Source organism: Oncorhynchus mykiss, chromosome 15, assembly GCF_057628025.1.
Source record: "Oncorhynchus mykiss isolate SJ-2025 chromosome 15, ASM5762802v1, whole genome shotgun sequence".
NCBI lineage: Eukaryota > Metazoa > Chordata > Actinopteri > Salmoniformes > Salmonidae > Oncorhynchus > Oncorhynchus mykiss.
In genome coordinates this window covers 55816852-55838703 of record NC_143036.1, presented here as the reverse complement: position 1 = coordinate 55838703, position 21852 = coordinate 55816852, and the positions used below count along the sequence as shown (strand labels likewise).

Sequence of the window (21852 nt, the reverse complement as noted above, 5' to 3'; positions counted from 1 at the left end):
ATTTTAATGGGAATACATTTTTTGGTCCCCACAAGGATAGTAAAACAAAGAGTTGTGTGTGTCCAGGGTTGGGGAGTAACAGATTACATGGAATCTGATTACAAAAAATGTAATCAGTTACAGTCACTGTAACGGATAACTGTAATTATATGGTAATTTGGGGTATTATCAACAGTAAAACACTCTGAAACGTTTTACTGCAGCATTCTGTCAATTATGGTGCGTTGGGGGAAAAGGTTGTGGGAGGGGAAAGAATTGCTGTATTTGGAATGCTACTGTAATACCACCCCACAGAATACAGTACCGTACCGTATCTTTGGAGCCCCAAAAACCTTTTGACCGCTAGGTGCATGGTATTGTTGTTTCTGGCTCATTAACATAGTGGAGTGCCTTGTAAGATGCTACATACACTATATTTGTTGCACACACGAGTGAGAATGCTGTAACAATTTAACTCCTATGTGATAATAGTGCCCCCTGAATGTGTATAGTGGACAGATTGGAGTGGCAGCAAGTGTTCATTCTTTAATGGATGAGTATTTTGCCATGTCCTTTTGGTATGGTTTTGCCCTGTGCAACTAACTACCAGTTCGGTAGCCTTTGTTATTACCTCGAGAAGTGCAAGTGATATAAAACACAAAATATGTTAATATACTGTAATGTGTAAACACTTTACCTAGCAGCCAACCTGCTTACACCAATACCTTGTAATTACAGTAAAATACTGTAAAAAAATAAACCCCTCCAATCAATAAATGTCCATTAATTAATTCAAATTATGGGTGCATCTACTTTTTAATTTTTTTTGCAGTATAATACAGTCTATTTTACTGTGTCATTACACAGTACTTGCCTTGATACTGTATTTATATCACAGTACAGTAGGTGTATGGTAATATTAAATACAGAATTATACTTGCCACTGAGCTGCCTGTAAGCTACTGGGTCGTTCCATGTCATTTCAGCAAGCCATGAAATCCACCATCTCAAATTGGTGCTGTTCCTGCTATTAAGTGATGTTTCTTTTTTAAGAAATCCCCTTTTTTAAGAAATCTCAATTTTAAAGGGATTGTTCACCCAAATTATAAAATGACATATTGGTTTCCTTAACCTGTAAGCAGTCTATGGACAAGGTATGACAGCAACCCATGCTTCGGTTTTGTATGGCCACTTTTTTTCAAACGCTAACTTGTTAGTATTTGTGGCACAAGTCCAATGCAAATCAATGACAATTTTGGACAGGAAACTAGTAATTGTAACGAATTACATTTACAAAGTAACCTACCCAACTCTGTGTGTGTGTGTGTGTGTGTGTGTGTGCCTGTGTGTGTGATTAGTGGAAGTGTTATATTTAAGCAATAAGGCCAGAGGGGGTGTGGTATATGGCTAATATACCACAGCTAAGGGCAGATATTTATGCACGACGCAAAGCGGAGTGCCTGGATACAGCCCTTAGCCGTGGTATATTGGCCAAATACTACAAACCTCTGAGTGCCTTATTGTTATTACACACGGGCACCTACATAATTAGAGTAGTAAAAATACCCCTGGTATAAGGACTGACATACCATGGCTGTCAGCAATTCAGGGCTCGAACCACCCGGTTTATAATATGGACTAGGCTACCTTATATAAGTAGAATTGTTATGTTGTATTATGCCTTGTTATGTGACAATTCTATACACTATAACATCTGTTTGCCTTATTGTTTCTCTCACTGACATCAAATTTGCATTGCAGACGTCACATGCTAAATTGTGTCTGGCATGAGATAGGATTATTTTAGAACATGTTTTGGTGAAGCATCATGCCCAAACACCACAACGCCCCTTTGAAGATGAATGACTTTCCCATCACTTTACCTATTTTCAATCACAACATAATAACGGTTAACAAATTAAAAACGGTTGTTTTACTTTTTGTCCATCGAGAAGCTTTGTGTTCGAGCGAATCAACTCTGGAAGTAGGATACATATCATCATACCATACCGTGCGCATAGCTTCTCTCCCTCTCAAGTGTTATCACGTGCGTGAGCTAATTTCTACAAGCAGCGTTAGGGTTGCACACAGATTTAACTTCTTAGCGAGAATGTTGTGGAAACTCGGTCTGATTGAGGTCAAATATTTAGATAATTGGAATTGTGATGAAGACAAGAGGCGGGAAGAAGAACTTTTGAGAAATACCTTCTTCTATGACCTTAAATAGCCGGTGGCTTTACTGCTCTTCATCCATATGAGAAGTTTCCCCTGAGCTCGAGACATCTGCCGCGCACTCTGCGCTGTCCAAAACTCTCTTCCACCGGGAATATTACGCGCTTTTGTCATAGGTTGTTGTATTACCTCATTGGAAAATATAGGGCGATTGTTTCGTGGTGGACTTGGTAAGTGACTCAACGTTTTTTCTTCTTCCCCTACACAAGTGTTTGATAGCTTTTGTTGTGAAGCTTTACTTATGCTGAGCATCACAGCTGGAATAGACCGAAGCTGTCAGATAGGTCGACCAGGAAGACAACAATATGTTAGTTAGCGTTTATTTATTTAGGCTACTTGCAGTTCGAGTGTTTTTGGAAACCCATGACTCGTACTCCATTACAAATCATGTAATTAATGCTTTGTGTGCATCAAAGATTCACAGTGAATTTAAGTGAGGAATCTGCCTACCTACACTGTAACAGACAACTACATTTTATACGGTAATTTGAGGTATTATCAACACACACAAAAACTCGGAATTGTTTAACTGTGCGGCACACTGTCGGAAATGGCGCATTTTCGGAAAATGTCTATATTTCGAAAGATACTGTAATTCCACCCCACAGAATACAGTGCCCTACCATATATAAGGCAGCAGGTAACCTGGTGGTTAGAGCGTTTGGCTCATTAACACATTTTGAGGTGTGCTTTGTAAGAGGCTATATTTGTTGCGCATTGAGAATGTTGTAACAATTGAACTCTGTGTTTAAAGTGAGTCATCAATTCAAAAAGTACAGTGCCTTCATAAAGTATTAACACCCTTTGATTTTTTTTCCACATTTTGTTGTTGGATTAAAATGGATAAAAATATTTTTTTCTTTTGTCAACGATCTACACCAAATACTCTGTAATTTCAAAGTGGAAAAAAATCTAACATTTGTAATAAATGTGTGAAAAATAAAACACATATCTTGCTTTCATGTGTTCAATACATGTTAGAATCACCTTTGGCAGCAATTACAGCTGTGAGTCTTACTTGGTAAATCTCTTAAGAGTTTTGCACACCTGGATTGGACAATATTTGCACCTTTTTATTTTTTATTCTTCAAGCTCTGTCAAGTTGGTTGTTGATCATTGCTAGACAGCCATTTTCAAGTCTTGCCATAGATTGTCAAACCACTTTAAGTCAAAACTGGTATCAGTTAACATGGGTGCCGGAGAGGATGGCTGCCGTTTTATGGGCTCCTGACCAATTGTGCTATTTTGTGTGTGTTTTTCCCCCACTGTTTTTAACTTTTTAGTACATAATATTTCCGCCATCATTTCCTATGACCCAAAATAAATAGGTTTTGGACATCAGAACAGCGATTACTCACCTCGAACTGGACAAGGATTTGTTTCTTTAATGAGTCTGAAGCGAATTATGTACAGCTCTTCCCGGAACAGGCCCACATCCCCGTCTATCGTATGAAGAGGGGGACACCGTTACAGAGGTCGAAGAGCTGACTGCGTCGGGGAGTGGATAATCTGCCTTTACCTCCGTTCAACTGGCGAATGTGCAATCACTGGAGAATAAACTGGATGAGCTCCATTCGAGACTATCCTATCAACAGGACATCAAAAACTGTAATATCCTATGTTTCACCGAGTCGTGGCTGAACAAGGACATTGATAATATACAGTATAAGGCCATAAGCAAACAAGAAAATGCTTATCCAGAGGTGGCGCTTCTTAATGCAGAGGTGGTGTTTCTTAATGCAGGAAAACAGATATCCGGTTTTACCTAATTTCTACCAGCATGTCACATGTGCAACTAGAGCAGGAGTGGGAAATTCCAGTCCTTGAGGGTCTGAATGGTGTCAGTTTTTCCCCAGGCTCAGCTAACACACTTGACTCCAATAATCACCTAATCATGATCTTTAGTTTAGAACACAATATGATTAATCAGCTGTGTTTGCTCGGGATGGAGAAAAAGTCTGACACCAATCAGGCCCTTGAGGACTGGAGTTGCCCACCCCAGAACTAGAGGAAAACAAACTCTAGATCACCTTTACTCCACACATAGAGATGTGTACAAAGTTCTCCCTCGCCCTCCATTTGGCAATTTTGACCATAACTTTATCCTCCTGATTCCTGCTTACGAGCAAAAACTCAAACAGGAAGTACTAGTGACTCGCTCAATACGGAAGTGGTCCGATGAAGCGGATGCTAGGCTACAGGACTGTTTCACTAGCACGGACTGCAATATGTTCTGAGATTCATCCGATGGCATTGAGTAAACCACATCAGTCACCGGCTTTATTAATAAGTGCATCGGTGACATCATTCCCACAGTGACCGTACGTACATATCCCAACCAGAAGCCATGGATTACAGGCAACATCCGCAGTGGGCTAAAGGCTAGAGCTGCTGATTTCAAGGAGCAGAACTCTAACCAAGACACTTATAAGAAATCTCTTTACGGGCTCTGACGTACCATCAAGCAGGCAAAGAATCAATGCAGGACTAAGATCGAATATTACTACACTGGCTCTGATGCTCTAAGTGGCAAAGCTTGCAAACTATCACAGATTAGAAAGGGAAACCCAGCCACGAGCTGCCCAGTGACGCTAGCCTACCAGACGAGCTAAATGCCTTCTATGCTCGCTTTGAGGCAAGCAACACGGAAGAATGCATGACCACACCAGCTGTTCCAGATGACTGTTTAATCACGCTCTCCGTAGCCGATGTATGACAGGATTTCCCAAACTCAGTCCTCAGGACCCCAAGGGCTGTACGTTTTGGTTTTTGCCCTAGGACTACATAGCTGATTCAAATATTAAACTAATCAAGCTCTGATCATTTGAATCAGCTGTGTAGTGTTAGGGCAAAAACCAAAACGTAGACCGAGTTTGGGAACCACTGGAGTAAGACGTTAAACCTGTTAGATCTCTAGGGGCGCTATTTCATTTTTGGATAAAAAACGTTCCCGTTTTAAGCGCGATATTTTGTCACGAAAAGATGCTTGACTATGCATATTCTTGACAGTTTTGGAAAGAAAACACTCAGAAGTTTCAGAATCTGCAAAGATTTTGTCTGTAAGTGCCCCAGAACTCATTCTACAGGTGAAACCAAGATGATGCATCAACCAGGAAATTAGCAGAATTTCTGAAGCTCTGTTTTCCATTGTCTCCTTATATGGCTGTGATTGCGCAAGGAATGAGCCTACACTTTCTGTCGTTCGCCCAAGGTCTTAGCAGCATTGTGACGTATTTGTAGGCATATCATTGGAAGATTGACCATAAGAGACTACATTTTCCAAGTGTCCGCCTGGTGTCCTGCGTGGAATTCGGTGCGCAATTGCCAGCTGCTTGTACTTTTCCATTTGATATAGGGGAGAAACCATGTGTCCAAGAACGATATATCAATGAAGAGATATGTGAAAAACACCTTGATGATTGATTCTAAACAACGTTTGCCATGTTTTCAGTCGATATAATGGAGTTAATTTGGAAAAAAGTTCGCGTTTTGAGGACTGAATTTTCGGGTTTTTTTGGTAGCCAAATGTGATGTATAAAACGGAGCTATTTCTAATACACAAAGAATCTTTTTGGAAAAACTGAGCATCTGCCATCTAACTGAGAGTATCCTCATTGAAAACATCAGAAGTTCTTCAAAGGTAAATGATTTTATTTGAAGGTTTTTATGTTTTTGTTGAAATGTTGCGTGCTGGATGCTAACGCTAATGCTAACGCTAAATGCTACGCTAGCTAGCTACTTTTACACAAATTATTGTTTTCCTATGGTTGAGAAGCATATTTTGAAAATCTGAGATGACAGTGTTGTTTACAAAAGGCTAAGCTTGCGAGATGGCATATTTATTTCATTTCATTTGCGATTTTCATGAATAGTTGTCGTTGCGTTATGGTAATGAGCTTGAGGCTGTAGTCACGATACCGGATCCGGGTTTGGGAGATCAGAGAGGTTAAACACTCCCTGAGTCTCAGGTGCCACAAAGAGTGACTTGGGAAAATTGCAGTTGGCTCAGAACAGGGCAGCACGGCTGGCCCTTAAAAGTACACAGAGAACTAAAATTAATGACATGCATGTCAATCTCTCATGGCTCAGTGGAAGAGAGATTGACTTCCTCATTACATGTTATTGTAAGAGCTGTGAACAAGCTGAAGTTACCGAGCTGTCTTTAAAATACTAGCACACAGCTCAGACACCCATGCATACCCCACAAGACTTTCCACCCGAGTTCTCTCCACAATCCCGAAGTCCAGCGACAGCTCAGCGACGTGAATCTAGCAAACCTGTAGAGTTTGGTTCTGTTTGGCCTCATGGTGGTGCTGTTGGCTTATAATGGCCATGTTGATTGAACAAGAGTCACCAAAACATTGGTGCTGATCGGTTAAGCGGTTCTCGAGTAGAAGACATTTCAAATAGTCAACATCATTAAAATGGTCCAAAATCTATCAAAAGCATATTGGATGATCTTGTTTGATTTTGAGTTCTGATATTTGGGAAACGTGGTAAGAAGTACAGTTGTACACTACATGACCAAAAGTATGTGGACAGCAACTTGTCGAATATATAAAAAAGATAATGGAGTTGGTCCCCCCTTTGCTGCTATAACAGCCTCCACTCTTCTGGCAAGGCTTTCCACTAGAACAGTGCTGCAGAGACTTGCTTCCATTCAGCCATAAGATCATTAGTGAGGTTAGGCACTGATGTTGGGCGACTAGGCCTGGCTCCCAGTCGGTGACCCAATTCATCCCAAATGTGTTCGATGGGGTTGAGGTCAGGCTTTGTGCATGCCAGTCAAGTTGTTCAACACTGATCTCAACAAACCATTTCTGTATGGACCTCACTTTGTGCAACGGGGGCAATGTCATGCTGAAACAGGAAAGGGCCTTCTCCAAAATGTTGCCACAAAGTTGGAAGCACAGAATCATCTAGAATGATTCTAAGGGGCCTAGCCCAAACCATAAAAACAGCCCCAGACCATTGTTCCTCTTCTATCAAGCTTTACAGTTGGCACTATGCATTTGGGCAGGTAGTGTTCTCCTGGCATCCGCCAAAACCAGATTCATCCGTTGGACTGCCAGATGGTTAAGTATTATTCATCACTCCAGAGAACACGTTTCCACTGCTCCAGAGTCCAATGGCGGCGAGCTTAACATCACTCCAGCCGATGCTTGGCATTGCACATGGTTGATCTTGTGTGGGGCTGCTCGACCATGGAAACCCATTTGATGAAGCTCCCGACGAACAGTTATTGTGTTGACATTGCTTCCAGGGGAAGTTTGGAACTCGGTAGTGAGTGTAGCAACTGAGGACAGACAATTTTTACATGCTGTGAGCTCTTGTACTGCAGGATTTTAATCCATGACGGCGTAGTGTGTTACTAATGGTTTTCTTTGAGACCGTGGTCCCAGCTCTCTTCAGGTCATTGACCAGGTCCTGCCGTGTAGTTCTGGGCTGATCCCTCACCTTCCTCATGATCATTGATGCCCCACGAGGTGAGATCTTGCATGGAGCCCCAGACCGAGGGTGATTGACCGTCATCTTGAACTTCTTCCATTTTCTAATAATTGCGCCAACAGTTGTTGCCTTCTCACCAAGCTGCTTGCCTATTGTCCTGTAGCCCATCCCAGCGTCCTGTAGCACATCCCAGCCTTGTGCAGGTCTACAATTTTATCCCTGATGTCCTTACACAGCTCTCTGGTCTTGGCCATTGTGGAGAGGTTGGAGACTGTGTGTGGACAGGTGTCTTTTATACAGGTAACGAGTTCAAACAGGTGCAGTTAATACAAGTAATGAGTGGAGAACAGGAGGGCTTCTTAAAGAAAAACTAACAGGTCTGTGAGAGCCGGAATTCCTACTGGTTGGTAGGTGAATACTTAGGTCATGCAATAAAATGCAAATTCATTACTTAAAAATCATACAATGTGATTTTCTGGATTTTTGTTTTAGATTCCATCTCTCACAGTTGAAGTGTACCTATGATAAAAAATTACAGACCTCTACATGCTTTGTAAGTAGGAAAGCCCGCAAAATCGGCAGTGTATCAAATACTTCTTCTCCCCACTGTATATTAGTGTAGCTCATCCAAGAGTGTATTGTCCAATTTGTCCTGATGATTACACTGATGATTACACTGCAGGGCCAAAACTTGAACCCGAGCATAAGGTTGTAGGCTGCCTGAGAAACAGGGAAGGGGGAGAAGGAAGGAAGAGTGCAAGAGAGAGACAGGGGGAGAGAGATGAGAGAAAGAGAACGTGTGTGAGTGTGAGAGAGAGAGTTGGGTGGGTGCTCTGGACAGGTTGCATCTAGATCACTTGGTTCTCTCATGTCTAAGGCTCTTTGGTTGAATGAATGATTCATCAATACATTCCTGGAAGTAGGAGCAAGATTCTAGGATTTAGGCAGTATTTGAGTGTCATCTCCCCTTTGATTTTCTTTTTTTGTTGTTGCCCAAAGTGTGTCAAATCTCAGTCCATAGTCTTAATCTATGATATGCTACTAAAACCATTTGTTTTTCTAATAAAATACTGTTATTTATTTCCTGTGGACTGCATTCCTAAAAACTCTTAAATTCTAATTGAATCCGTTGGCCTTCCTAGCCTTCGGACTGGAGCAATGCTGCTGCAAACACACTTATTTTCTGGATAGGAAGAGATCTGGGTCACATGCTTGAATCATCTATTTGCAGGGTTGCATGCGTCAATGCCAAGAAATTCCATAAGGGTAACTTTGCCCAAGGAAAACGTGAGCCATCTGTGCAGGATGGAGCCGGCGGCCAAGGAGAGAGGGACGACAGAGAACGGAGGCAGCTCCTCGACGAGGGCGCAGCGCTCCTCCTGCACCAGCCTCAAGGTACGATCAGAACCTCTAGGCCTCCCTCTGCCGCTCTCTGATTCTCTTTGCCTCTGACTCTCTGAGACTATCTCTGACTCGCTTAAGGTATTCAATCCGTATTACGGAGGTTCAGTGTTACAGAACAATTGAAATTTAAAGGCAATTTTCCCGCATTGGCGGAGACTGCATTCATGTCGGCGCAATCGGAAATTACCTTTACATTTTTAATCATGCAAACTCTGTAGAGTTTGGTTTGTAGACAACAGGCCATGGTAGTTAGCCTGCTGTGGTGAATGCAATCCCCAAAATTTGAACTCCAAATTAGTCAAACCCTGGACAGGGAGTGAGTTGTTCTGGACTGCAGGTGCTGAATGTTTGGCAATATAGTTGAGGTAGTACAGCATATGGACGAGCTGCCCACGGAGTGACCCTATCTTAGACCCCAGGAGAGCAAGCAGAAGTGACTGTGGCAAGGGAAAATAACTCTGGAAGGAAGAAAACCGTGAGGATTCAGGCACAGCTAGCAAGCCAACCCTCTTTTGGCTGGTTGGGTAGGAATCGGTGCGGGAGATAGACAGTGTCCGTGAAAGGAGGCAGGAACTAGAAAACAGTGCTTGAGTTAATGCAGGTTCTGAGAGATGAGCATGTTGTGTGCTCTCCTAATGTTGATGTCAGAGCGGATGTAGGAATGATAGGCTTTAGAGGACCAGCATGCAATAATTTTTATAGTATGGTCTGGGATAGGGTTGCAAAGGGTCGGAAACTTTCCGGTAAATTTCCATAGGAGTTAAGCCCGAGATTTTGGGGAATTTTGCTTTAAATTCATCAAAAAAGTTAGCTTATAACAGTGAACCTTTTTTTGTGGGATACACATAAGGCAATTCTAGGTCTTGTGGCATATTTTGGTTAAACTATCCCCAATTCAATGGAATTGCAACCCTCTGCATGCACAGTGCGTTCTACCATCACATGTGCAGTGCACTCTTCCATCACATGTACAGCTGATTCTCAAGATCTTGCATACTAATGAGATGCTATTGAGCCCACACTACTATACTTTCTAAGCCAAGGACTACACGCTTTCTGGTAAGTTTTGATTACAATATTGGGTGGGGGAATATATTTTATACCACAGTTATTTTTTTGTTAACTAGTAAACTAGTAAATAGTAGCCTACTGCAAAGTGTGTTTAAATAATTTCTAACTCGTTAACAACTTCTGCTAGTTAGTTTTTGCTACCATGTGGGTTTTACCTTACTTGAGCCTGCTAACTGTTTCACATGTTTCCATACATGTTTAATTTTTTTTTAAAGTTATCTTACTAATCTAACTTTATCTGTACATGGAATTGTATTTTATTTGTACAATTTTTTTTCTAATCTTTACAGGAAAATGCCACGGTCTGATGTGTGGAGACATTTCAATGCAGCTAATGTAGAAGGGAAAGCTGTGTACATTTGCAAATACTGTGCCAATCATATGTGACGAATGAAACCAAGATGCAGAATCATCTGGCCAAGTGCATAAAGTTCCCTCAGCGCTCACAACAAGCAACCTCTGACAAAAGTCCCTCTACTTCTATTCGAGATGAAAACGATGATTCAGACACCTTATTGATAGCAACAGCTCATGTTCCTCCTGGAATCAGAAGGTGTTTTGACTCAATGGAGGAACATAGTCAGATAAATGCTGATGAATGTCTTGCTCGAGCTGTATATGCAACTGGTTCACCTCTGATGCTCACAGGCGATGTGTACTGGAAGATATTTCTGAATGTTCTTCGCCCAGCATACACCCCTACAACCAGACATACTTTATCAATTAATTTGCTGGATGCAGAGTTCAACAGAGTTCAAGTGAAGGTCAAGCAAATCATAGAGAAAGCAGACTTTATTGCAATCATCTCTGATGGGTGGTCGAATGTTTGAGGGCAAGTAATAATTAACTACATCATCTCCACCCCTACATCATCTACAAGAGCACAGACACAAGGGACAACAGACACATCAATCTCTACATAGCAGATGAGCTGAAGGCAGTCATCAATGACCTTGGAACACAGAAGGTATTTGCACTGGTGACCTACAATGCTGCGAACATGAAGGCAGCTTGATCTAAAGTGGAGGAGTCCCACCCTCACATCACACCCATTGGCTGTGCTGCTCGTGCATTGAATCTGCTCCTCAAAGACATCATGGCACTGGAAACAATGGATACACTCTACAAGAGAGCCAAGGAAATGGTTATATATGTGAAGGGTCATCATGTTATAGCAGCAATCTACCTCACCAAGCAAAGTGAGAAGAATAAGAGCACCTGAAGCTGCCCAGCAACACTCGTTGGGGTGGTGTTGTCATCATGTTTGACAGTCTCTTGGAGGGGATAGTCTCTCCAAGAAATGGCCATATCACAGTCTGCTGATATGGACAGCCCCATCGAGAGGATCAGCCTGACGTCCTGACGTCCTGAAACCTATAGCAGTAGCCATTGCACGGATTGAGCGAGACAATCCTGTCTGATGTTCAGACTCTGCTTGCAGATGTAAGAGAATAAATCCGTACTGCCGTGCCCACTTCACTGTTGGTCCAAGCAGAGGAAACTGCAGTTCTGAAATACATCAAAAAGTGCGAAGACTTCTGCCTGAAGCCCATACACGCCCCAGTGTACATGTTGGACCCCAAGTATGCTGGCAAGAGCATCCTGTCTGGTGCAGAGATCAACAAGGCCTATGGTGTCATCACTACCGTGTCTTGTCACCTTTGCCTGGATGATGGCAAGGTTCTTGGCAGTCTGGCGAAGTACACTTCCAAGCAAGGGCTTTGGGATGGAGATGCAATATGTCAGTCGTGCCAACATATCTCATCAACCACCTGGTGGAAAGGACTTTGTGGATTTGAGGCGCTTTCCCCTGTTGCCTCCATCATCCTACAAATCCCACCAACATCAGCCTCCTCAGAGCGCAACTGGTCCTTGTTTGTGAACACACACACCAAAGCACGCAATAGGCTGAACAAGGGTTGAGAAATTGGTCGCCATCCGGGAAAATTTGAGGCTTTTTGAGCCTGACAACGAGCCATCCTCAATAAGGTTGGAAAGTGACAGTGAAGATGAGGCCTCAGAGTCTGATGTTCAAGAGGTGGACATTGAGGAGGTCCGGGGAGAAGAAATTGAAGCCTGAGAGGAATACAACCAAAGCTTTAGTTTCTAGACTGTCATTTTGCATAATTATGTTGAAAATGTTTTTGGGAGGTGCGATGGATCATTGGACATCATTCAATATTCCCTTTTGTTGTTCAGTGAAATCATCAAATGTGAAGAGTCAACTCCTTAAATTAAAGTTCAATGTGTAACTAAATTGTTTTTTATTTCTATTGGAAGGATTTTAATAATTTGCAATTATGTCTACTTATGATAAGGTAAAATGTTTATTTTTCTGTCTCCATATGATATGGTAAATACAGTGCCTTGCGAAAGTATTCGGCCCCCTTGAACTTTGCGACCTTTTGCCACATTTCAAGCTTCAAACATAAAGATATAAAACTGTATTTTTTTGTGAAGAATCAACAACAAGTGGGACACAATCATGAAGTGGAACGACATTTATTGGATATTTCAAACTTTAACAAATCAAAAACTGACAAATTGGGCGTGCAAAATTATTCAGCCCCTTTACTTTCAGTGCAGCAAACTCTCTCCAGAAGTTCAGTGAGGATCTCTGAATGATACAATGTTGACCTAAATGACTAATGATGATAAATACAATCCACCTGTGTGTAATCAAGTCTCCGTATAAATGCACCTGCACTGTGATAGTCTCAGAGGTCCGTTAAAAGCGCAGAGAGCATCATGAAGAACAAGGAACACACCAGGCAGGTCTGAGATACTGTTGTGAAGAAGTTTAAAGCCGGATTTGGATACAAAAAGATTTCCCAAGCTTTAAACATCCCAAGGAGCACTGTGCAAGCGATAATATTGAAATGGAAGGAGTATCAGACCACTGCAAATCTACCAAGACCTGGCCGTCCCTCTAAACTTTCAGCTCATACAAGGAGAAGACTGATCAGAGATGCAGCCAAGAGGCCCATGATCACTCTGGATGAACTGCAGAGATCTACAGCTGAGGTGGGAGACTCTGTCCATAGGACAACAATCAGTCGTATATTGCACAAATCTGGCCTTTATGGAAGAGTGGCACAAAGAAAGCCATTTCTTAAAGATATCCATAAAAAGTGTTGTTTAAAGTTTGCCACAAGCCACCTGGGAGACACACCAAACATGTGGAAGAAGGTGCTCTGGTCAGATGAAACCAAAATGGAACTTTTTGGCAACAATGCAAAACGTTATGTTTGGCGTAAAAGCAACACAGCTCATCACCCTGAACACATTATCCCCACTGTCAAACACGGTGGTGGCAGCATCATGGTTTGGGCCTGCTTTTCTTCAGCAGGGACAGGGAAGATGGTTAAAATTGATGGGAAGATGGATGGAGCCAAATACAGGACCATTCTGGAAGAAAACCTGATGGAGTCTGCAAAAGACCTGAGACTGGGACGGAGATTTGTCTTCCAACAAGACAATGATCCAAAACATAAAGCAAAATCTACAATGGAATGGTTCAAAAATAAACATATCCAGGTGTTAGAATGGCCAAGTCAAAGTCCAGACCTGAATCCAATCGAGAATCTGTGGAAAGAACTGAAAACTGCTGTTCACAAATGCTCTCCATCCAACCTCACTGAGCTCGAGCTGTTTTGCAAGGAGGAATGGGAAAAAATGTCAGTCTCTCGATGTGCAAAACTGATAGAGACATACCCCAAGCGACTTACAGCTGTAATCGCAGCAAAAGGTGGTGCTACAAAGTATTAACTTAAGGGGGCTGAATAATTTTGCTTCTTCACAAAAAAATACAGTTTTATATCTTTCTGTTTGAAGCCTGAAATGTGGCAAAAGGTCGCAAAGTTCAAGGGGGCGAATACTTTCGCAAGGCACTGTATATCCAATGCAAAAAATATTTAAATGGTATTAATATTAATTAGCATATATTTCTGTTAATTCCTGTGAATTCCCACTGATATTTTCCACCTCTGATTATTCCCCAAAATGCTGTGAAAGCAGGCAGCTTGCTGGTCCATGATCAAATCACATTTTACCTTCACATGCACCTAATACAGCAGGTTTAGACCTTACCGTGAAATGCTTACTTAAAAGCCCTTAACCAGCCATGCAGTTTTAAGAAAATAGAGTCAAGAAAATATTTACCAAATAAACTAAAGTAAAAAATAACAACTAAAAAAGTAACACAATGAAATATCAATAATGAGTTTATATCAAATCAAATTTTATTTGTCACATGCGCCTAATACAACCGGTGTAGACCTTACAGTGAAATGCTTACTTAACCGTGCGGTGCAGAGAGAACAGTCTATGACTAGTGGCTGGAATCGTTGACTAGGGCCTTCCTCTGATACCACCTGGTATAGAGGTCCTGGATTGCAGGAAGCTTGGCCCCAGGAATGTACTGGGCTGTACGCACTGACCGTAGCGCCTTACGGTCAGATGCAGTTGCCATACCAGGTGGGGATGCAACCGGTCAGGATGCTGTCAATGGTGCAGCTGTATAACTTTTTGAGGATCTGAGGACCCATGACAAATCTTTTCAGTCACCTGAGGGGGAAAAGGCATTGTCGTGCCCTCTTCACAACATTCTTGTTTTGTTTGGACCATGATAGTTTGTTGGTGATGTGAACACCAAGAAACTTGAAACTCTCGACTTGCTCAGCTACAGCCCCGTTGATGTGAATGGGGGAATTTTTCAGCCCTCCTTTTCCTGTATTCCATGATAATCTCCTTTGTTTTGCTCACGTTGAGGGAGAGGTTGTTGTGCTGGCACCACACTGCCAGGTTTCTGACCTCCTCCCGATAGACCGTTTTATCGTTGTCGGTGATCAGCTTAACACCGTTGTGTCATCAGAAAACTTAATGATGGTGTTGGAGTTGTGCTTGGCCACACAGTCGTGGTGAACCTGGAGTACAGGAGGGGACTAATCACGCATCCCCGAGGAACCCCCGTGTTAAGGAGCAGCGTGGTAGATACAGTGCTTTACGAAAATATTCACCCCCCTTGAACTTTGCGACCTTTTGCCACATTTCAGGCTTCAAACATAAAGATATAAAACTGTATTTTTTTGTGAAGAATCAACAACAAGTGGGACACAATCATGAAGCGGAACGACATTTATTGGATATTTCAAACTATTTTAACAAATCAAAAACTTAAAAATTGGGCGTGCAAAATTATTCAGCCCCCTTAAGTTAATACTTTGTAGCGCCACCTTTTGCTGCGATTACAGCTGTAAGTCGCTTGGGGTATGTCTCTATCAGTTTTGCACATCGAGAGACTGACATTTTTTCCCATTCCTCCTTGCAAAACAGCTCGAGCTCAGTGAGTTTGGATGGAGAGCATTTGTGAACAGCAGTTTTCAGTTCTTTCCACAGATTCTCGATTGGATTCAGGTCTGGACTTTGACTTGGCCATTCTAACACCTGGATATGTTTATTTCTGAACCATTCCATTGTAGATTCTGCTTTATGTTTTGGATCATTGTCTTGTTGGAAGACAAATCTCCGTCCCAGTCTCAGGTCTTTTGCAGACTCCATCAGGTTTTCTTCCAGAATGGTCCTGTATTTGGCTCCATCCATCTTCCCATCAATTTTAACCATCTTCCCTGTCCCTGCTGAAGAAAAGCAGGCCCAAACCATGATGCTGCCACCACCATGTTTGACAGTGGGGATGGTGTGTTCACGGTGATGAGCTGTGTTGCTTTTACGCCAAACATAACGTTTTGCATTGTTGCCAAAAAGTTCCATTTTGGTTTCATCTGACCAGAGCACCTTCTTCCACATGTTTGGTGTGTCTCCCAGGTGGCTTGTGGCAAACTTTAAACGACACTTTTTATGGATATCTTTAAGAAATGGCTTTCTTTGTGCCACTCTTCCATAAAGGCCAGATTTGTGCAATATACGACTGATTGTTGTCCTATGGACGGAGTCTCCCACCTCAGCTGTAGATCTCTGCAGTTCATCCAGAGTGATCATGGGCCTCTTGGCTGCATCTCTGATCAGTCTTCTCCTTGTATGAGCTGAAAGTTTAGAGGGACGGCCAGGTCTTGGTAGATTTGCAGTGGTCTGATACTCCTTCCATTTCAATATTATCGCTTGCACAGTGCTCCTTGGGATGTTTAAAGCTTGGGAAATCTTTTTGTATCCAAATCCGGCTTTAAACTTCTTCACAACAGTATCTCGGACCTGCCTGGTGTGTTCCTTGTTCTTCATGATGCTCTCTGCACTTTTAACGGACCTCTGAGACTATCACAGTGCAGGTGCATTTATACAGAGACTTGATTACACACAGGTGGATTGTATTTATCATCATTAGTAATTTAGGTCAACATTGGATCATTCAGAGATCCTCACTGAACTTCTGGAGAGAGTTTGCTGCACTGAAAGTAAAGGGGCTGAATAATTTTGCACGCCCAATTTTTCAGTTTTTGATTTGTTAAAAAAGTTTGAAATATCCAATAAATGTCGTTCCACTTCATGATTGTGTCCCACTTGTTGTTGATTCTTCACAAAAAAGTACAGTTTTATATCTTTATGTTTGAAGCCTGAAATGTGGCAAAAGGTTGCAAAGTTCAAGGGGGCCGAATACTTTCGCAAGGCACTGTATGTTGTTGCCTACCCTTACCACCTGGGGGTGGTCCGTCAGGATGTCCAGGATCCAGTTGCAGAGGGAAGTGTTTAGTCCCAGGGTCCTTAGCTTAGTGATGAGTTTTGAGGGCAATATGGTGCTGAACGCTGATGTGTAGTCAATGAACAGCATTCTCAAATAGGTGTTCATTTTGTCCAGGTGAGAAAGGGCAGTGTGGAGTGAGATTGAGATTGCATCATCTGTGGATCTGTTGGGGCAGTATGTGAAATGGAGTGGGTCTAGGGTTTCCGGGATAACAGTGTTGATGTGAGCAATGACCAGCCTTTCAAAGCACTTCATGGCTACCGAAGTGAGTGCTATGGGGTGGTAGTCATTTTTGCAGGTTACCTTCGCTTTATTGGGCTCAAGGACTATGGTGGTCTGCTTGAAACATGTAAGAATTACATACTCAGTCAGGAGAGGAGAGTGTCAGTGAAGACATTTGCCAGTTGGTCCGCGCATGCTCTGAGTGCACGTCTTGGTAATCCGTCTGCCCCTGTGGCCTTGTGAATGTTGACTTGTTTAAAGTTCTTGCTCACGTCTGCTATGGAGAGCGTGATTTCGCAGTCATCCGGATGAGCTGGTGCTCTCATGCATGCTTAAGTGTTGCTTGCCTCGAAGCGAGCATAAAAGGCATTTAGCCCGTCTGGTTGGCTCGCGTCATTTGGCAGCTCACAGCTGGGTTTCCCTTAGTAGTCTGTAATAGTTTGCAAGTCCTGACACATGTAGTAGGATTTAATCTTAGTCCTGTATTGACGCTTTGCCTGTTTGATGGTTTGTCTGAGGGCTTAGCAGGATTTCTTATGCTCTTTCTCCGGCACTCTAGGTCATCATGTTTCCGCGCCTCAGCCGGATCGACAGGTTCCCACGCCTTAGCAGAGGTGACCGGTTCACTACTGATCCTGGAGTGGACCGTGTACTCCCTCTCCGGCCTGTGTACTCCCTCTCCAGACTCTAGGTCACCAGGCTGCTCGTTATTGAACACTCCTGTCACCAGCGTTATGAGCATAATGACACTCACCTGGACTCCATCACCTCCTTGATTACCTGCCCTTTATATGTCATTCCTTTTCGTTTCTTCCCCAATTGTCATTGTTCCTGTTTCATGTCGGTGCGCTGTTTGTGTTTCTTGTTTTGTTCATTTATTTATTACATTTATTCACTCCCTGAACTTGCTTCACAACTCTCAGCATACATCCTCTTTCTCCCTTTTAAATTCCTTTGATGTATCCACTGCGCCACTCGGGCAAAGAGATATATTAAATTCACTAATACTAAACATGTGCCCCGGTTCGAATCCAGGTTGAATCACATCCGGCCGTGATTGGGAGTCCCATAGAACGGCACACAATTGGCCCAGCGTCGCCTGGGTTTGGCCGGGGTAGGCCGTCATTGTAAATAAGAATTTGTTCTTAACTGACTTCCCTAGTTAAATAAAAAATACAAAGAAATTATAAATTGAATGGGCCAAGGGAAATTTTGTAGCCACCCTCAAATTCATAGACACAGTGGATGCTAAGGCTGACAGTCCATAGCCGTGTGCGAAATCTGTTTTGCCTATTACTTACTAAAACTGTGTACACTACATACAATTTAGAACATACTGTTTAGTAAGACTGTATGTAGTAGGCAACAAATACTAACATATTAGACTCATATTAGTGCTGGGGACAATAAAAGGCCACTCTAAAATGTGCAGTTTTGTCACACAACAGAATGCGACAGATGTCTCAAGTTTTGAGCGTGCAATTGTCATGGTGACTGCTAGAGAATTGAATGTTAATTTCTCTACCATTAGCCGCCTCCAATGTCATTTTAGAGAATTTAGCAGTATGTCCAACCGGCCTCACAACCACAGACCACGTATATGGCGTTGTGTGGGCGAGCGGTTTTCTGATGTCAACGTGCCCCATGGTAGCGGTATGGGTAGGCATAAGCTACGGATCGAGTCTGAGTCACAAGTCCCTATGGCTGAAGTCCAAGTCCCAGTGTTCGTGTCTTGGTCCAAGTGTTCAAGTCTGAGCCACTGGGTCCACATTAACTCAAAATAAAGTTATTTACCCAGTCAGATATAGTGTAGTGGCCCAACAAACGTAGCAGCGGTATTATGGGTCATGTCCTTTGAAGGGTAGCCTAAGGTCTAGAATTAATCAGTTTTCTCTCAGGAATAGAGGTGGACTTGGCTACGTTGGCTACAGAACCTGTGTATGAAATGCAGTGTGAAAGACTACTTTTCTATAGCCCACTCAAGGGAGAGAAAAACATAGCTAGACTTTTGCTTTACTATTAAACTCAGTGCTGCTATTGTTTTTTATTTCGTAAAGCAGTGTGTGTTTCTTAAGGCAAAGGGTAGCTAAATAGAAGGCTGGTGGTGATTGGTTAGCTCAAGTGAAGCCTGAGAGTCACCTGCGTATTATGTATAAATGGAGCCGGAGCGGCGCCTGTCTGCTTTTCTGCCCACACAGATATAGTCTCGTCAACTGGCACTGTAAAATAGGTGTTTGATTAATATTTTAGTCACTACACTGAGTTTTCAACCTATTGTGAAGCCCCATCCTTCAGCTTTATAGCTGTTTTTTTAATCAAGGAGTAGGCCTTTAATTGCCTAAAAACATCCTTCCCCCTGACACAAAGGATTTGCGTCCACCTCAGAGCTCAGAGAGCAGCAGCTTGTTATTCTTCAGGATTAAAGCTACATGAGACAATGGTGTCTCAGCCTCTTAAAATAAGACTGTTTGTTGAAGTACGTTCAAAGTTGAAAAAGGTCAGTTTCTCAGGATTGTTAGTTAGCCCGCCGGTGTGGCTCAGGGTTCTATGGTGCTTGTTTGAACTGTAATGCCATGATAAATACATATCACAATATTCTACTCGTTAGCATATCGTCAGACTGTTTCCACTGGTATTGGTAGACTATTTAACAGGAAAGTACGTTGTAACTCGATTGGGTACTTTCTGGTACACAAATGGTGTAACCAAATGGTGCCTAGTTGTAACGGGTGTCGTCGTCGGATGAGGAGGAATCAGACCAAAGTGCAGCGTGGTAAGTGTTCATGACTTTTATTGAACTGAACACTGAAACAAAAATAACAAGGTGAATAGACGAAACCTGAAACAGTCCTGTCAGGTGAAGAACACTAAACAGAAAACAACTACCCACAAAACATAGGTGGGAAAAAGCTAAGTATGGTTCCCAATCAGAGACAACGATAGTCAGCTGTCCCTGATTGAGAACCATACCCGGCCAAAACAAAGAAATACAAAACATAGAAAAGGGAACATAGAATGCCCACCCAAATCACACCCTGACCAAACCAAAATAGAGACATAAAAAGCTCTCTAAGGTGACATTAGTGGTGCTTGATTCAAATGAACCCCAAAGAAACAAATAGCCTGAGTAATTAATAGATGATCAGTTTATTACCATTTTGCCATGTTATTTCTTATTAAATGGGCTTCCTGGTCATTTCTGTTCTTTAAGGTAAAGTGCTACCTTTTTCTCTTTCATATTCACAATGAGATGAGGCAATGGGGCTAATATGGCTAAGATCAACTAATGTTTGAATATTCACATGTAGCCATTTCTATGGCTAGAAGACATTTTAGAAATCAAAGATCTAAAAAAAGAGATACAATAGAGCTCAGATTGTAAAAGTATTCTCTTTTTAGTCATAGATATGGCTAATTCACGTGTTTCCTAGATAGGCATAATATGACCATGCAAAAAAAGCCATTTTGGGTTGATCATGGGTTAATTGTGACTGCGAACACTCTATAGACCCTTTGTTGGGGTGTTAAGAAAGGATCTATTGTATGGCCTTGCATTGAAACTGTATGACTAACTAAAGCTGATTAACTGTGACTATGCTAGTTGCTGCCAGTGAGATTTGACTTAAACATGTTGACACACATGTGGACCATAGATGTGATGACATAAATTCAGAGCTGGGCTCAGACGGTGTTTTCCTTTCAATTAAATGCAGATCACTGAGTTATTGGTTTTCTATTAGTGTAAGAGATATTCTAGGCCTTACATGCGATTCTACTTTGCTCTGTTGATACAGGATATTTATTTTAGGAGACAGTGTAATTATGTAGTCCCACTAGACAAGCTTATGCAAAGTGTTCAATCTACCAGGCTGCTGTGTCTGTCTCTGAATAACTAAACATTAGAAATGCCATGTCATTTATAGAAGTGCCGAATGGATTTGTTAGCTGTTAGCTAGGATTTGTTAGCTCTTCTCTAAACCCTTAGGCACCTGAGATTACTCTTGCTGCTCTCTGTATCCTAATAGCCTCCGATAGAGTTACCAGCAGTTACCAGTTACCAGTTACCAAATCCTGAAGCCGTAGTGGTAAATTCTGGGAAATTAGGCCCCAGAGGGCTCTGGTCACGTGCAAGGTTTGACTGCTGGTCAGGTTGCTACTTCCATGCATGTGTAATGTGATCTAACTGTGATCTAGCTCAGAGTAAGGCAATATGGCCAAAATATCATATTTTTGACTAATTTATGTTTTTGAATAACAAAGTTTAAAAAAAAATGTCATGAGTAAGTGCATGCATTTCCTTCAGTCATGTTATTATTTCCACACTGTATCACATTTATTTTGTCTTTGTATGCCTCTATTTTGTAAAATAAAAAAATAAAAAAAGTTAAATAATTATTCTCCTCTATGAACATGTATACTGAACAAAAATATAAACGCAGCATGCAACCATTTCAAAGATTTTACTGAGTTACAGTTCATATAAGGAAGTCAGACATCTGAAATCTATGGCTGGGAAAACAGATATGCATCGGTTGGTCATAAACCTTTGAAACAAAGGTAGGGGCGGGGATCAGAAAACCAGTCAGCATCTGGTTTGACTACCATTTGCCTCATGAAGTGCGACACATCTCCTTCACATTTGAGTTGATCAGGCTATTGATTGTGGCCTGTGGAATGTTGTCCTACTCCTCTTCATTGGCTGTGCGAAGTTGCTGGATATTGGCAGGAACTGGAACACGCTGTCGCACACATCGATCCAGAGCATCCCAAACATGCTCAATGGGTGACATGTCTGGTGAGTA

General features: G+C 42.1%; 1 protein-coding gene across 4 annotated transcripts in view; it reads left to right on the top strand.

Moving 5' to 3' along the window:
- Window positions 1-1876: 1876 nt before the first annotated feature.
- slco1c1 (solute carrier organic anion transporter family, member 1C1) overlaps window positions 1877-21852 on the top strand; it is a 60701-nt gene continuing 40725 nt past the window's right edge. Inside the window, exons 1-2 of one of the 4 annotated variants that reach the window (XM_021563582.3) lie at window positions 1877-2381; window positions 8891-9054. In XM_021563582.3, the coding sequence (XP_021419257.3) occupies window positions 8905-9054 (150 nt within the window). In that variant the 5' untranslated portion in view covers window positions 1877-2381; window positions 8891-8904. The remainder of the gene's footprint in view (window positions 2382-8890; window positions 9055-21852) is intronic. The other 3 variants (XM_021563583.3, XM_090200401.1, XM_090200400.1) reach the window with 3 other exon arrangements.